This window comes from Amblyomma mixtum, chromosome 10 (assembly GCF_055824585.1).
Source record: "Amblyomma mixtum isolate Tamu chromosome 10, ASM5582458v1, whole genome shotgun sequence".
Classification (NCBI taxonomy): Eukaryota; Metazoa; Arthropoda; class Arachnida; order Ixodida; family Ixodidae; genus Amblyomma; species Amblyomma mixtum.
The window spans coordinates 16,362,599-16,380,676 of NC_143021.1; the positions used below are offsets into that span (position 1 = coordinate 16,362,599).

At 47.6% G+C, this 18,078-nt stretch overlaps 1 protein-coding gene across 1 annotated transcript; it reads left to right on the forward strand.

Moving 5' to 3' along the window:
• The first annotated feature begins 3,539 nt into the window (after positions 1 to 3,539).
• Positions 3,540 to 8,615, forward strand: LOC149325208 (uncharacterized). The gene is made up of 2 exons (XM_089564076.1): positions 3,540 to 4,230; positions 6,604 to 8,615. The coding sequence occupies exons 1-2, from the start codon at positions 3,940 to 3,942 to the stop codon at positions 6,628 to 6,630; spliced, it is 318 nt and encodes a 105-aa protein (XP_089420202.1). The 5' UTR covers positions 3,540 to 3,939; the 3' UTR covers positions 6,631 to 8,615.
• The last annotated feature ends 9,463 nt before the right edge of the window (positions 8,616 to 18,078 follow it).

Below are 18,078 nucleotides of genomic sequence, written 5' to 3' on the forward strand. Positions count from 1 at the left end.
AGCGACGCATACCTTGGGCGTTAACTCATGTTTTATTGGATGAGCACAGTGCGGCGCTACTTCACCACTGAGCGCCATATAGGTCCACAGGCCGAGAGGCCTCTGCGCTTCTATAGAACGGCTGCTGGTTTTAAGCAGTCTGTTTGTACTGACTTGCCAGGAGTCGACCTGACTGAGACGCCCGCGTCTCGGCTGAGCGAGATGATCGCGTGCGTGCGCCTTGGCGCCGACGACCAGCGGCGCACCGCGGTACGCAAGTGGCGCACGTGGTGCACAAGTCGTCTCCCTCCGCAGGTTCGCGAGTGGAGGAGGAGATGGAGAGTCCTCCCCACGCGCGAACGCCTCTTATCATGGGGCCTTGTGCCCAACGCCCAGTGCGCGCAATGTGGAGCGCGAGAGACAGCGCGACACACTTTCTTTGAGTGCCGTGTTGCCCGTATAATGTGGTGGCAGGTGTATCGGATGTTTTCAGTTCGTGCCGGGCCAGGCATCCGGCAACCACGGGATTATTTTGGCAAACTAGTGTTTATGTCCGCTATGTTTGTTTTGTGGCGTCGCCGCTGTCTGGCCGAAGCCCGGCGTCAACCGGCGACGGCTATGTACCCCGCGTTGCAGAGCCTGCGTCTCCTCATCTGGCAATACCTGTCTGAAAGGCTTGCAGCGGATGGGGAGGCGCGGTTTCTGCGACGGTGGCACACACGCTTCTTTGTCGTGCACGAAGGTCGGCTGGTTATGCCGGCGCTGCGGTATTAGCGGGGCCGACCCCCCCCCCCCCCCCCCCCCCCTCTCTTTACCGACTATGCTGGTTTGTTCGAGGATGGTGGTGTATAATTTTGAAAGGGCCAATCACCCTGAGAAAGATCCTTGCCCCCCCCCCCCCCCCCGTGCGTCGTTGCTACGGGAGGCTGATTCTTCTTTGTCCAGTGTTCGTTCTACGCACTATAGGCTGTAATTTGTGATATGTACGGTGTGTTAAAATAAGGTCATGGTGTTTCTGGGTGGCCACCCACTTTGTATACATTTGTTTTGCCCTCGGTCATGAGTGTGTTTCCAATGTTTTGTTTGTTTGCACTGTTGAATAAACTTCCCTTTTATTCAGTGCCCGGATGAGTGGATCTCGGTCTCGGCGTGACGTCACCACACTGCCGACAACGGGAGCTAAAAGCATTTCATGCTTAAAAATTGGCGGTGGCTTAGCGCTGGTTAGCCGAAGAAGTTGAATGGAGCACAACACCAAACAACTAAAATGCACTTCTGAACACCACTTAACTAAAACGGTGGCGGGGAAAGACAACACATCAATAATGGGAACCAGTCCGGATGATAGTCACTGTCTTCGTAAGTGTCTTTCAACTGGAGCACCATCTGGCCGAAATGTGTGCTGGAGGAGACGCAGATAAAGCATGCCGGTCCAACGTGCACTTTTTCCACAGGATGTGCAGTCCGAGCAAGAAAATTATGTCAGAAGGGTTTGTGGTCACGTTAGGAAGCCATTAGGCAATGCACTCTGTGAGAATTCAAAACAGTCTTTCTTCGGTGTCCTTTGTGGAATGCCCCAAAATAATATCGCGTCTTTGCAGCCGATAAAGCAGTGTACGATGGTTTAAGGTGCATCACATAGGCGACAATTACAATTAAAAGAAGAAACAGGTACAGACGAAACAGAAACAGAAAAAGGTATAACGAGTACTAAAGGATGAGAGAAGCCAACAGCCACAGAAACCAAGGAGCACCGGGGATTTTTTTTATTTATTTTTTTGTGGTGTTGATCAAGTAAGAATATTACTGAATATGTTTACGCTTAAAGCTAATTGATTAGAAAAGCAGAAGAAAAAACAACCACATGCCGCCGGTGGGATCCGAACCCACGACCTCCGAATTACGCGTCCGGTGCTCTACCTCTGAGCTACGGCGACGGCTGTCAAACGTTCTGCTTTCAGGGGTATTTATGTTTACAAATAACCTAACCTTGAGAGTGTTCATCAGCGCCACCCACGTTCGTAAGCGGCGGACGTGGAACGTCCTGAGTTACCGCTGGTGAGACGTAGAACGCCATCGAACGGCGAGGGTGGAAGCTGTGTGAGAACTCTCTTATGCTTCCTATGGCGTCAAGGCTGCCAGAACCGAGGCCCTCGCTAAACAATTAAGCAAACAAGGGCAGGGGATTAAGGGGCTCGTTATAAATATCAGAGAAGCCAACAGCCACAGAAACCAAGGAGCACAGAGAATTTTTTTGTTTATTTTTTGTGGTTTTGACGAACCACTCTGCGAGGTAGAACGTTGCCGCCGAGCTGCATCCTTAGCACGACGCCTTGCAAGACGTTCTTCACGCTGTTGTGGCGTCTCTTGTGCACGTTGTCGCTTCCTCGCTTCTTCCTGTCGTCGCCACTTCTCCTTAGAGGACTGCATAGCAAAGCATTCACGCTTTGCTATGCAGTGCGCGTCTATAAGACAAGCGCGCATTTATAGACGCTTAACAGCGCGGGAGCATGGACGCCGCCATATTTGGTCACGTGACCATTCCGCCACGCTGCCAGGGAGTCCACAGAACGCCATCGCCCGTTCGGCTGTGACCCGCCGCGGTGGCTCAGTGGTAAGGCACTCGTACACCAAGCCGGAGTTCCCGGGTTCGAACCCGACCGCGGCGGCCGCGTTTCGATGGAGGCAAAACGCAAGAGGCGCCCGTGTGCTGTGCGATGTCAGTGCCCGCTAAAGATCTCCAGGTGGTCGAAATTATTCCGGAGACCTCCACTACGGCACGTCTTTCTCTCTTTGTTCTTTCACTCCTACCTTCCTCCTTTCCCTTACGGAGCGGTTGAGGTATCCGCCGAGATATGAGAAACAGATACTGCGCCATTTCCTTCCCTCAAAAACCAGTTTGCCAATTTACCCGTTCGGCTGTACGCCTTGCTGGTCGGCAAATTGTTTCTTGAGGAAATGAAATGTATCTGTCTCGCATATCTCGGTGGACACCTGTACCTTGCCGTAACGGGAAGGGAGGAAGATGGGAGTGAACGAGGACACCGTATTCACTAGACGCGCCTTTGTTCATTCCGAACTATCGATTCTGGCTGCCCTGCTAGACGGACGTAGAAATGGCTCTCTCCGGGCGAAGTGTCGCAATGGCCCTCGTTGGTCGGGATGAATGGGTGTCTGGACGACCTCTAGTTATCGCTTTCTGCTACCGTCACTGCCGGCTGACGAAGGTATGCGTTTGTGTTTCTTGCACGGTGATACCTCGAAGCATCCGTATCGAATAGAGGACTTTCGTCAACCATTAGAAGATGCCGGCGTCCTTAAGGATGTCAGCGGCATTGGCGCTTACCAGATGAGCGTTTTTAATGATTTAGCATGCTAAATCATTAAAAACGCTACTGAGTGCTACAAAAGGACGGATCCGTGCGCCGATTGCTTCATAGTGAACAAGAAAGCCGTAGCGCTCCCGAAACGTCTTTCCATCTTTATTGACTTTCGACAGTGACCAGCAATCCTCATCACGAAGGACACTGTACTGCGGCCGGGAGCCTGATTGTGAAAGGAGATCCAGGTGAATATTCAATGGGTGCCATTTCACATACCCAGTGAGACCCTTCGGAAGGCCCTGAGCGAGTGTGGGGAAGTGATGGAAATTCGGCATGAGGAATGTACTGTTGAATCAGCGGTGTCGACAACACGTGTCGCTCGAATGGTGCTTAAACAAAGAGTCACGGTGGAGGAGCTACCGCATCTTTTCAAATTCTAGGGGGTCCTTGTGGTTGTGCCGGGTAGGGCGCCTGTTTGTCTCCGGTGTCGCAGACGCGGGCTTATCCGCCGCGACTGCCAGACGCCTCGCTGCACTAAGTGCCGAGCCTTTGGTCAGGTCCGTGAGGACTGCATACGTATACGTACGCCAATGTGATAGGGACGGCCTCAGAGGACTGTGACGATAAAGACGACATCATGGACATCGAGGAGGCTGAAACGACAGCCCCTGATGACAGTCGGAAGAAGAGTGCGTCTGGGGAACAGGGAAGCGTCTGTGACGGAAACATGAAAACTTCGAGCGAGACGCCGAACGGGCAACGACCTGTGAGCAACGCGACTGGGACGCCGCCGATGAGTGACCAGGCGTTTGCCATGAACGCCGAAGCGGAGCCAGTCCAGGATGAAAGGGCATCACAAGATGACACCTTCGGTGCGGCTAAGCGTGCCAAGACGGTGTTATCATCCCCTTCACGACCTTCCAGCGAGGTCAGGTTGCAATGCCTTGAGCGCCAGTGGCTCAGAGCCACCGGGGTCAAGGGGAAGTATGTGCATAGAGAAACATACTTACGTAAGTATGTTTCTCTATGGTATGTGCCTGAATCTTGGTCTTCGTCCGCGTCTCCCGTGCGCAGCGCAAGGAGCGCTGATTAATCGCCCCTTCTCAGGGGGTAAGGCGTACGCCTGGTAAGGGACCTGTACCTTTTCGTGCTCAAGATTCTCAACATGGCTTGTCTTCCGTCAAATTTAAAATGCGGCACGTTAAACGTGCGTGGACTAGCAGCTAGGAATAAACAATGCCACCTGAGGTGTTTGCTCTATGAGAAAGACCTTGACATTCTTGCAGTACAAGAAACAAAGGTAGAGAGTGAGAGCGCGACAGACGCTCTGGTTGCGCAGTTCAAGCCGCGATATAACGTGCGTGCTAGTCATGCAGTGGGGACATCAGCGGGCTGTGTTCTGTTAAGAACTCTGCTGGTATCGAGGAACAAGCAGTGGTATGTTGCACGAGGGGAAGGTTTGTACTCTGTGATCTGTTGTTGTACGGGGAGGAATATTAGAGTTATCTGTGTGTATGCGCCTACAAAACCGCGTGAACGTCTTCTGTTTTTAAAGGAACTTTGTGCGTACATCGAATACAACGGACTTGTCATTCTTTTGGGGGATTTCAATTGTGTTCTCAGTGCAGATGACCGATCAGGCTCAGCGGTTACCGAAAGCGAAAGTGCTGTTTTCTTGAAATAATACATTGAAAAGTATTCAATTCAAGACGTAGCCCAGTTTGCAAAGGGAGGAATGAGGCATCATCATACACATTTTCAAGGGCGTAGTCATGCTAGGCTGGATAGAGCTTACGTTTCCCTTGAGCTGGCGGCAATTGGCGATAACTACACCGTCTAACCGGTTACGTTCAGCGATCACTGTGGTGCCATATTCACCATGGGAAGGAACGTTCACAGGAAACCGCAACTGGATGGCACGGCCACAGATGGTGCTTCCTTGGAAGCACGCAGGCCATCGCCCGCCAGTGGTCCGCCGTGGCCTTTCGCTCGTAGCTTCCTCTGTGAGACGTAGCCGTAGTGAGGCGTAGTATACGCCGTGTTTTTTTTTTCAAATTGTTCATCAAGCAGGAGAGTTTCAGTTGGCAGAAAAAGAACGCTTTACTTCCACAAGCTTCTCAGCTTAATCCGTTAACAATGGAATATGTGCATGTTCATGCGAAAACTGCCTCTCTAAAGACTCTATTTGGGGGCTGAATCTAACATTCTTGAAGACAAGATCAGTGAAGGTATTCGGATGTTCTACGATTATGCAGGATAATAAATGTTAAAGGGTATTTCTTTAAAGCGCGCATAATCACGACTCCTTGTGCAAACTTTTTGACCGGAATAGATTATTTGCTAAACAAAAATTGTAAAACTAAACCTTACTAACTAAACTGAGTGACTAAACAGCATAGAACAATGGAAATAAGGTAGAGCACACATTTTATATGGATTAGAGGTACCAAATTTGTATAAAGTAATGCTATGGCCACATGAAAGTGAGAGGAAGTTGGTCGCAAACTCTTCAGTGGTGTACGTCCTGGATTCTCTAAACATTCGCTGTGGGAGCATCAACTATAGATAACCGTCCCAGTCGGCCTCGATGTGATCTTGAGGGCAAGCAAGGGAAAACGCTCTTTCAGCCCGGTGACAGTTCTGTTCCCCAAGGGCACACACAGCTGGAGTGGTGTCAGTACAAGAGACACGAAGTGGCGTATGCTGAAGATATTCGGGTTTTATATCATGTGGTCAGACGGTATTGATGCGGAAAGTGGTGCACGGAGGCAGTGGACAGGCAGGTTGTCATAGACATGGCTGGTTTCGGTACATAGGTGAAGAGAACGGCGTGATGCAGGAGTTCTGACTTGAGCTGTATGGTTGTTACATACTATAACTACGCCGGATGCCCGGATGCCTGGTGGCCCACGTCCTATGGTATATGGTATTCATGGAGTAGTGAGGGTAGGTAACCACGGAACTTTGCCTTCGCCAACACAACCGATGACGTGCGTGTGGCATCAGACCGTGCGTGGTCGTCATGGAGTGCTGCGGGTGAGTAGCTACCTGAATGCGTGTGCGAAGGCGACGGCTGCTCGCCATTCCCCTCGGGATGAGAGGGCACGATGTAACAGTACGCTTCGAAGCGTGGTCGACGGGAAGCGCGGAACTGAGGATCTCCGGAGGTGGGTGCCTTAGCGCTGCCCGACGGCTTCTGGGAACGAGCGGGGCATGCCCTCCGCCTTTCTGCTGACCTCGTTCTGTTCTGGTGGCCGCTGTAAGTTGAGCGCTTTGTACCCCTTTTTGACCTCGGACGCAGTGGCGGCCCACCGCAGTTCCAGGGTAGAGTACGAGTCCAAGGCCAGAAGTCCTTGGTGCTGGGACATCGGCGACGTTCACAACGACCGTCACAGGCAGACTTCTTCTTCTTCTTCACCATATAAAAATGGCACATACCCACGCGGGGGAATTGGCCAAGATACGGTGGTGAATGCCAAGGGGGGGAGAAAAAAAAAGCGGGAAAAAAACGAAGTAAAATAGTGAATGTTTGAAATTAGAAAATATGTATGAATTGTTAAAAATTTAATTAATAAACGAATTAGATGTTCCAGGAATCAATTAAAATACGCTTTTTGGACATTCGGTGGAATTTTATATGGATTTAGCAGGGAAAACGACCAGTTGCAATGATGTAATCATGAAGGTAGCCGCAAATGGAGCTTTAACGAGAAACCCGTGGCGCTCGCACCAAACGAGAGCAGAACGGGTAGAGACAAAGGGAGACCTAACCTCCACAGGCAGACATTTTTCTTTCTTCTTCTTCTTCCCAGTAAACATGACACACCCACGCGGGAGGATCTGCTCCATTTTCTTCCAGTGGGTAAAGGAGGCGTGGAAGCTGGCAGAGTCGTATTGATGATTAGACGGGATTAAATGCAACGTAATATTTATTCTCTCTTTATTCTGTCTGGCTCCCTTTATCTTTATAAACCCAACCGGGCATATGTCTGGTAAACCTTCCCTCACTTTCTTCCTTATCTGCGATTGAGCTATTTTTGGGATAACAAGGCGCTTAGAAAGAGCCATTCACGGCAATAGCGAAGAAGCCGAAGAGCAGTCAATCACTCCTAAAGATATATAAGGAGGATAATTAGAATTGGAGATCCGCACTTCTAGCAAAAATAAACTGTTTCAACATTCCGGCCGAGTGTAAACTACGTTTTTTTAACGTAGGGGTCACTGGTGATGTTCCAAGCTTATGCTGGTACTGACTGAAAAATTTCACAACCAGGTTCTTGCGCATGGTATAAGGTCTAAAGACCTAAAAACATTGTTCCCTTTATGAGCATTGTGTTATGCGTTTTTTACTAGCTTGAAAGCTGTTTTAGTAGAACTTCTCGGGTTGAAAAACACGCACTTTCGAGGAGAACATTTAGTTCTTAAAACTGCGTGGTATATGAACAAGCGGCAGTAAAAGCGGCATTGTTTGAAGTATTCTATCGTTCGGTGTGGGTCAGTAAGGAGAAGAAACCTTCAGGAACAATATTCTCCATTCGTATCTTAGACTATGGTACAGCAAAATATATTTGGAATATCGCAAAACAATGAGAGAGAATAAATTAATAATTTTGAATGCTAATACTGCATGTCAATAGCTTCCATGAGGTTTAGCTTTTGTGTCCCGAAACTAAAAAATAACTCACTATTGATCGCAATTCAGAAGTAAGAAGTTAAAGAAAAAGTACAATATTTTGCAGTGTGGAGGACTCTGATGTATCTTTTCAGTGTGGGTCACAATTCAGAACACAGAATTAAATGAGAAAGCTTATTTTTGATGTGTGGAGAACTGTGAAGTAGCTTTCTTTACTTTGCATGAAATAGACCGATCTTGCTTTTGTCACAAAAGATTCCGCTCTCTCGTGTCCGCCTTCCATTACATATTATTTCTTCTTGCTCGTGTCGGGGACAGGCGATCGTACCAGCTGGTAATACGTCGCGTTAACAACACGTGTTGAATATCTGCATCACCTTCCTGGAAGGCGACTGTGGACAGTGTAAAGGCTTCCGTCATATCCGTAACACCCCTTCTGTCGATCTTAATAGAGAGCTTTAGTTACGCTTTGCGCGGAGCCCTGCACATATAAGTGCTCAGCATACAGAAGGCGCAACGTGTCCTGCTCTCGCCTGTCTCCAAATCATGTTTTCACAATAGTAGACTATGCTTCTTGACCTAATGCTTTTCTGTACAGGCGAGAAGCAATTCAATCACATCCATAGTCCTACCCGACGTGGGTGTCTCTCGGCCAGGGAGAAAGCAAAGCTTGCTTATGAGCGCACCTCATACGTGTTCTCAGGAAAACGTAGCCAAACAATCTGCATTGTTTTCGGCGTCGAGGGGGGGGGGGGGGGGGGCGCCACACATGCTGCACGAGCTGCGGTGCGCGGGTTGCAGTGCGAATGCCCCAGTCACTTATTGCAGCTCACTGCGGATGCCCGAAGGAGGGAGAGAGGTACAAAAAGAAATAAAAGCGTAAGGTCAAGGATTCATTTATTTTCACTATTCCTTAACTCCGGTTGCTGTTCGGCAACATCCACATTGTCATTGCCTGGCTCCACACAACGTGCACCACTGCAATAGCAAAAATTTCTATTTTTCAGGTCATAAAAAATTAATATAAGATTTCGCCTGACTTTCCGAGAAATATTCATGTTAGCTGTAAAAACTCTCACCAGTATAAGTGAATCCTCAAAAATACTAGCTGATACTAGCTGTATCCTCAAAACTACTAGCTACTCGCATTATGGCCACTCCCTTTGAAAGAGAGATGGCGATGATATTCATACTTTAGTTATAATGCGCTTGACGCTGGCGGCTGAAAACATTCGGATCCTTCATGCTAAAATATACGAAGCCGTATACACGACTGTACACGAATTTTGGAAGACTCCGTTAAAATCACAGAATGGGCTGTGGTCCACGGCTAACGTTATTCCTTAATTCTAGTCTTGTCTTTTCTAGTGTAGTGGTTGGCAATAGCCCTCTTTCATCCGATGTTGGACCGACATCGCCCATTGTCTTCACTGCGATGTCAATGTCTTCCAGGCAGCGTTTGTCATAAATATGTCATTCTCAGGCACTGGGGGGACTGCATTGGAAAATGGTTCGTAATGGCCTTTCACTCGTAGCTTCCTCTCCACCCCGAAGAAGCTGTGAGACGTAGCATACGCCGTGCCCGTTTTATATGCTTCAGCTCATACGACAATCTCAGTCGGCGGATTAAAAACTTTGCTGTCAAAAGGATAACAGTTTTATCGGTTAGGCATGAAAAATGTGCAAATGTGCATGTTAATGCAAAACTGCTGGCCAGGGAATGTAGTAGGTGATCGAATGTAACATTGTTGGAGACGAGATCAGTGAAGGTATTAGGATGTTCTGCGATTATCCAGGCTAAGAAATGGTCAAGGCTGTTTATGTTAAGCGCGCTTAATCACGGCCCCTTGTGCAAACCTTTTGACCTGGACAGATTTTTTGCTGAACAAAAATTGTTGAACTGAAACTTACTGGCTAAATTGAGCGACAAACCAGCATATGAACGTGGCATTAAGGTAGAACAGACATTTTATAAGGATTACAAATAGGAAAATTATATAAAATATTGGCGTGGCCTGAGGAGAAACTCTTCAGCAGTGTACGGCCTGGATTTCCCATGTAAAAGGGCGCACATCTCTAGGACAGTCATTGGGGGAACATCGACTGTAGATAACCATCCCAGTCGGCCATGGTGTTGTGTTGAGGGCAATCAGTGGAAAACATTCTTTCACCCCAGTTTGAGTTCTGTTCCCCAAGGGCAGACACACATCGAGGACTAGCTGGAATGGTGTGGATTAACATGCGCAGCCTACAAAGAGGCACGAAGTGGCGTACGCTGAAGATATTTGGGTTTCATATCATATGGTCAGACAGTGTTAATGCGAATAGTGGTGCACGGAGGCAGTGGACAGGCAGGTTGTCATAGGCATGGCTGGTTTCGGTACATAGGTCGAGAGAACGTCGTGGTGTAGTTCTGACTTGAGCTCTATGGTTGTTAGCTGCTGTAACTGCACGCCGGATGGCTGGTGGCCCAGGTCCTATGGTATATGGCCGTCATGGAGTAGTCAGGGTAGGTAGCCACGGAATTTTGACTTCGCCAACACAACCGATGACATGTGCGTGACATCAGACCGTAGGTGTTCGTCATGGAGTGCTGCGGGTGAGTAGCTACCGGAATGCGTGCGCTGAGACGACGGCTGCTCGCCATTCTCCGTGAAATGAGAGGGCCTGACATAACAATGGGCCTCTAAGAGTGGACGACGTGAAGCGCGGAGCTCAGGATCTCCGGAGGTGGGTGCCTTAGAGCTGCCCGACGGCTTCTGAGACGGAGCGGGCCATGCCCTCCGCCTTTCTGCTGACCTCGTTCTGTTCTGGTGGCCGCTGTAAGTCGAGCGTGTCGTACGCTTCTTAGACCTCGGACGGAGTGGCGGCCCGCTGCAGTTCCAGGAGGGAGTACCAGTGCAAGGCCAGAAGTCCTTGGTGCTGGGCCATCGGGGACGTTCACAACGACCGTCACAGGCAGACATCCTTCTTTGTTCTTCTTCTTCATCCTCTTTATAATGGCGCATACCCACTTTATGCTTCGTTCTTCACCTTCATCTTCCATATGTCTAAAGGAGGCGTGGAAGCTGGCAGCGTCATATTGATGAATCTGGCGGGATTAAATGTAGTGTAATATTTATTTCCTCTCTTCTGTCTGGCTCTCAGTCAGGATAGCCAACCGCGCATATGCCTGGTAAACCAGAATCAGAATCAGAATCATGTTTATTGAAGATCATGTCGATGTTGGGTGCGTAGACAAAAAGCCAGTGAAAGGCTTGACGAGGCCGACGCACCCCACAGAGGCATTGCAGTGGTACAGAAACTTCAGAGCACTTTCGAAGAACAAACGAGCATACAAACAAACAAAATAGATAACAGATTTGGCATTAGCTATGCATCAATTCGGACTCCTCGTTTAATTGATGCGGGAGCGTGTAGCTCAGCATTTGATAGCCGTAATTTGTTCTTATCCTAGGTACATACCATTTCGGTGTCGCTCGTGTAGAGTACTTTGGCTCTTTGCATTGTAAACCTGACAGCTTTACATAGGGCAATTATTTTTATTAACACTGGATTTATAACGCCGTAGAAGTAAAGTTTCATACAGCTGTGGTAGGCGGGTGATTCGAAGTTCACCGAAAATCGGTTCAGTGTGTCTTAGCCGAGGAGCATTCATAACAATTCGTACAGCTTTCTTTTGAAGGAGATACAAACGGTTAATATTTGTATAAGACGTGGTACCCCACACTAAAAAGCAATAATTTAAAACAGAAGAAAACAGCGCGCTATACAACATCTCCTCAATACTCTTCGGCATGAAATACCTCAATCGACACAAAATACCGACAACCTTTGACAGCTTGTTCATCACCATGTCGACATGATCGTTCCAGCTCAGATTCTCATTAAAAATAACACCTAAATTTTTAACCGCAGGGACCATTTCGATAAGCGACTTACCGATCCTTAAACTGAGCGGTGGCACATTAGTCAGCTTGTTACGAGGCCTGAAAAGCACAGCTTTCGTTTTTGCAGTGTTTATGTTAAATAAATTATTTTGAGACCATTCTTGTAGTGACTGTAAACATTTTGTGACTTGTTTTTCGAGATCTGGCAACTGTGCAGCTCTAAAGAATAAAGTTGTGTCTTCAGCGTAAATGACAAATGTTGGAAGATTACTAATACAAACGATGTCGTTAACATAAATAAGAAATAGTAATGGCCCCAAAATACTACCTTGCGGAACTCCTGAAACTATGCGCTTAATATCAGATAAATCATTGTCTATTTTTACTTCTTGGGATCGAGAACTTAAATAAGACTGAATTATGTCAAGAAAATGTCCGCGGAAACCATAGTGCTCGAGCTTAGTGAACATTATTTTGTGGTTTATGCGGTCAAACGCTTTTGAAAAATCGATGAATATACCAAGAGTAAGAAGTTTCTGCTCGAAGGACTCTAAAATTAGCTCTTTTTGTGTTAGCAGCGCGGCTTCTGTCGAACAGTTCTTCCTAAAACCATGCTGACTGGGCGTTATTATGTTATATTTGTCACAAAAACTAGATATCTGTTTGAACAAAATCTTTTCAAAACATTCCGAAAAAACAGATAGAATAGATATCGGACGATAATTTGACAAACTGTTATTGTCTCCACCTTTGTGAATAACTGTGATTTTGGCAAACTGCATTCTATTAGGGAACACTGCGTGTTCGATACAGCTGTTGAAAATAAATTCTAACAGTGGGCTAATTACATCAGCGACGTATTTTACTGGTGAAATTTTGAGGTCATCAATGTCAGACGACTTGCTGTTTCACCTTCCCTCACTTTATTCTTTTTCTGTGATTGGGCTAGTTTTGGATTAATAAGGCGTCTAGACAGAGTCATTCGCAGGAATAGCGAACAAGCTATACTACAGTAGATCACTCCTAAAGACATAAAATAAGCAAAAATATACATATCTTGACTTGCAGAGCAAAGTGATTGTTTTGAAATGCCCGCCGCGTGTAAAGTTGCTTTTGCTATCGTAGCAACCACAACCTAATTATCCGAGTTGATGCTGCCTCGAACCAAAAAAATATATTCCGAAGCGAAAAAATATATAAAGATAGTATTCTAGTTCACTATACTGGTGGCACATGCTGAACGAGGATACCGCTGGGTGGCGTGTTCGCCAAATGCAGCCGGTACAGCCAGCGATGACAGCGCCGCCCACCGGCAGGTAGCAGCCACCATTAAGGCTGGTTATAAATATTCATTCAGAACGACGGCTTGACATCGCCGCTACGACGCAGTCTCGTGTGCTTGAAAGCTGTGACGACATCAATGGGCGAGTAGCGATGCTTCAGATTGATCTCGAAAAGACATTTGATTGTGTTTCCCATGAAATTTTGTTGACCGTTTTAGACCATGTGAACGTCGGTTCAGTTATCCGTAAGGGTGTAGCCCTGGCGTATCGAAACTGCACGACGAGACTGATAGTTAACAAGAGTCTGGGGGCCCCCATTAGCGTGCAGCGTTCGGTGCGTCAGGGCTGCCCCCTCAGCCCTCTCTTGTTTTGTATTTACATCGAAACGCTGTGCATGAAAATCATAGAAAACAATAGTATTAATGGCTTTAGGTTACAAGCAGCTGAAGTTAAGCTGCTGGCCTATGCAGATGACGTTGCAGTATTTACGGTTGATCAGGGGAGCATAAGTGAAGCTGTCGGGTGTGTACGCGCGTTCAGCGAAGTCACAGGTAGCGGGGTTAACTGGTCCAAGTGCCTTGGGCTCTGGCATGGATGGTGGCCATCCCACCCGGACCATTTCGCCAACGTACCGTGGGCGACGACCCCGGGCAAGTATTTGGGCGTTCCGCTCGATGCTTATCGCGATAGCGAGGAGTATTGGAAAGAGCAAACTAAAGACGCACGTGACCGAGCTGGGAAATGGAAAGGCACCAGCCTTTCAATCTTCGCCAGAGCTACAGTCTGCAATCTTTTTTTTATTAGCAAACTCTGGTATGTGATGCAGGTTTTGCATTGCTCGCGTGTGAACGTTCAGAAGCTCCACAGGATTTTTGCAGTTTTCATATGGGTGTCCGAATGGGAACGTTGTAGCAGAACGAACCTGTTCCGGCGGGTAAAAGACGGGGGGCTAGGGCTAGGGCACCTCTTTTTAAGGCAGCTGGTGAACCGTTTTTTGTTTTTTCGCGACGTTACAGACCCGTTCTTGCGCACCGTGTGCCAAGTGAAGCTGCGGCGATTGCTGCCGGAGTTTGTGGTATCCACAGAATAGCTCTCTGGTGGAACTTTTGGTTACTACAAAAAGATTGTAGCAAGCGTTCGGTTTCTTTCCGAACGTTTTTCCACCGATTATTTGTGGAAAAGTAAAAGGAAAAAGTTGTACAATGATCTTTGTGATATTGTTTTCCCAGAGCCCATGTACAGGGCCTTGTACAGTGGAGGCCCGGGAGGGGATGTTTTAGAAAGGGTGAAGAAAATGCAGGTGCCACCAGGAGTAAAGACTTTCTTTTTTAAGTTGCACACCGGGACGTTACCAGTTAAAAAGTTTCTAGAGGGAAAGGATTTCTTTTTACCGTGGGGATCGAACTGCTTAATTTGTAAACAGCCTGAAACAATAGACCATGTTTTTTTTGCATTGCTGGGAAGGGGTTTATTTTTGGGACGTGTTACAAAGGACCATAAAGAAAGAGCTACCACTTGACGCGCACGGAATTCGCTATTTAAGCACTGATAATGAGGATGGGGCACCTTTTGATCTCATAATGCTCTTGGGCCTCCACTGTATATGGCGCTCCAGAATGGCTGGCTACCATTGTGACAGAGACGCACGACTGGCTCGAATTTATTTTCAGGAAAGCATGGACTGGTTTCTTGCAATCCAAAAAGCAGCTGCGGAGCCTCCCGAGTGGCTCTCAAGACTAGAGCCGTTGTGTATGTTGCGGGAATTTTAAGCTGACGAAGCCAGTCTCGTGCTGGCTGACCACGACAGTGTCGTATGTATATAGTGTTATGTGTATTTTTGTTGTGCAATGTCATTAGCCAAAGCCAGGCAATAAAGAAAAAAAAAGCCGCTACGGCGCAGTGGATTAGAGGCACGTGTTGCGTATGGAAGGTCGGCCGTTCGACTCCGCTCTCTGTACTGTAATTTTATTGTTTTTTTTTATTTAATTTTTAAAATTTTATTTTCTTTTAGGTCGCAAATCGTGATGCTTAGTGGCATATAACGCCGTTTAAGATTTTAAAAACATTTTCTGCATACTTTTACACAGATTATTCACAGCGCTGGAATATCAGTTTTGAATTTAAACTAAATATTACATGGTTAGGAACAATACGTTGGTATAGACTTTTAAGCATTATTTAGGGAATAATTATCCCTTTTAGGTAAGCCGTTGTGACAATCTGCAGTCACCGTGATCAATTCATGCTGGTTTCAAGCCTTGTGGCTGTACAGGCTGCAGTTGGCGAATACGACGCCGGGTGATCTGCCGTCATTACGTAATGTGCGGGCTCGCGACGCAGGTCCCGTGGCGCCATCTACTAGCACGGCCAGTTACCAGCTCCGGTCGTGCTTTTCACCCACAAGAGCAAGTTGCACAAAGTTTTCTTAGTTGAGGTTGGACCCCGTCAAAGTGTCCTATTCGCACTAAAATTTCCCAACCAGGTTCTAGCGCACAGCATAAGGTCTAATTATGGAGAAACATTGTTCCCTTTAAGAGCATTGTGTTGTGCATTTTGAACTGCTTGAAAGGTTGTTTAGTCGGCCTCCCCGATTGAAGAACGTAAGTTTCTAGAATAATATTTCGGCCTTGAAGCTGCGTGGTATATCAACAAGCGGCAACAAAAGCTCGAAGGAGAGTTAAGTATTCTATCATTAAGTCCCGGTCATTAAGAAGACGAAACCGTCACGAACAAGATTCTGCATCCGTATCTTTGACTGGGGGAACGAAAAATCGTGGGAATATGGAAAATATCAGAGCAGTAAACTAATAATCTTTAACACTCATATTGCATATCAAGAGCTCACATCTGTGTTCGCTTTTAATGCAGGAAGCTAAAAAAGTACTCACTATTGACCACAATTGAAAATAAAGAAGTTAATGAAAAGTGCCATGATCTGCAGTGTGGATGACTCTGAAGTAGATTTTTTTTTTACTTTGAAAGGGATAGATGGATATTTCACTTTCCACAACGGATGCCGCTCTCACCTGCCCGCCTTTCGTTATTTACTACTTCTCCTCTTTCTTCTAGCAGACAGGTCAGCGTTTCAGCTTATGATACGTCACGTCAACATCACACATGTTTAATAGTTGCATAGCCTTCCTGGTAGGCTTTTGTGGACAACACAAAGATCTTCGCCATATCTGTAACACCCCCTTCTATCCCTATGTATCAGCAGCGCGAACACAAACCAGGAAGGAGAAGATAGTACAGAGCACTGAACTTCCAACTTTTATTTGAAAAAAATCTTAACCCTTACTTATGTACACACACCAGATAAAAGCCCACCAGGGGGAGTAATCAAGGCGCGCGATCGAACTGGGACCCAGACGATATCCAGGGCATCACAAGATAACGAGAATCGCACTATACTGCGAGTTCCATGAAAGGAAGAACGAATGACATGAGGAAAAAAGGAAATGGGAAAAAACAGGGTTGAGTGTGCGCGAATGGCAAAAAAGATGAAAAAAAATGGAAAAACAGGATTGAAGGCGCGAATTTTGCTAAAAGCATGAGGAGGCGAGAAGTCGGTGAACATGTCAGTGATACGAAGGATGAACGCCAACAATTAACACGGCTACAAAGAAAATGCAACATGTTAAGCGTGTTTCTAAAAACCAGGTAAAATCAGATAAAGCCAGAACTAAAGGTCATTTCTTTTTCAGATAGTGAGATAGATGGGGTGTTCAAATAAAATAAATTGTTCAAATAAAGGTTGAAAGTTCAGAGCTCTGTACTATCTTCTCCTCCTTCCTGTGTTGTGTTCGCGCTGCTGATACATATGGATCGCAACCAACTAGCCCGGCAGATGGTGTTATTCTCCTGTCCAGTACACCAGCTGGGCTGTGGATCCTATCCCAGACTCCCTACCCACCCACTCTTTCCCAGACCCACCGCAGTCTCCGATCTACCCCCCTAACCTCCGCCTCGCACCCATTCCACGCAACATGTCCGCCCACACACGCGCAGGCCGCCGCCAAGCATACGCGTACAACCACAAGCCACCTTTGGACGCTGCGGCGGTGGCCTACACAGGCGCCTGTCTCGCGGAAACCGCGGGCTCCACAGCAGCCTTCGTCCTCCACCCTTCCATCTCTACAACCAGCACTCACACAACCGGTCCATACACCTCCCCACCATCCACGCTCGCCCTAGAAATACACGCGATCGCCGATGCCGTCACACACTTTGCCACCCTACCCCCCGCCCCCCAATACGTTGTCTATACCGACTCGCCGGCAGCTCTGCGTGCCTTCCATGTAAGAGCCCTCCCTTTCCCTACCCGATCGGCCTTAGATGCCGCCCTCTTAGCATTAAGCCCACGACCGGTGACCCTTCGGTGGATCCCCGGTCACATGGGAATCCCCGGCAATAAGCGGGCTCACCAGCTTGCCTGCGAAACTATACACCGGGCGCTGGGGATACCATGGACGGGCCCACCGACGGAGCAGGCGGTCAGGGCTTACAAACCCACTGTAGACGAATACTACGCGCAGCAAAAATTAGCCTTAGCTGATTTACCACCGTCACACCCATCCTTATCGATCCGTGAAGCTCGGATTGTTCGCCGAATACAGTTTAATCTCTTACATACACCAGCCGAACTTTATCTATACCGGTACGCTTCCACACCTCAGTGCCCTAATTGTCCACACACATATGCAGACATAAAACACCGCCGTACACAGTGCCACGCAGCATTCCAGTCCCCCGCCTATCCTTTCCCCCCATCCCAACCGTGGCCCATCTGGCTCGCATCCGTGGACATGAGGCTGCAACGTGGCCTCGTCGCCTTGGCCCAGGACGTACTGAACGCCGATGTTCTAATAAAAGTGGCACACCACCACCACCACCAGTGAAGAGAAGAAATCCCCAGAAAATTTCTCATGACATTGGATACCTGCACCACCTGCCGGTGCAGGTATCTTTAA

Coding starts and splice junctions, on each gene's coding strand:
- LOC149325208 (XM_089564076.1), top strand. CDS start 3,940: ATGGACATCGAGGAGGCTGAAACGACAGCCCCTGATGACAGTCGGAAG. Junction 4,231..6,603: donor CTTCACGACCTTCCAGCGAG/GTCAGGTTGCAA, acceptor CCTCGGACGCAG/TGGCGGCCCACCGCAGTTCC.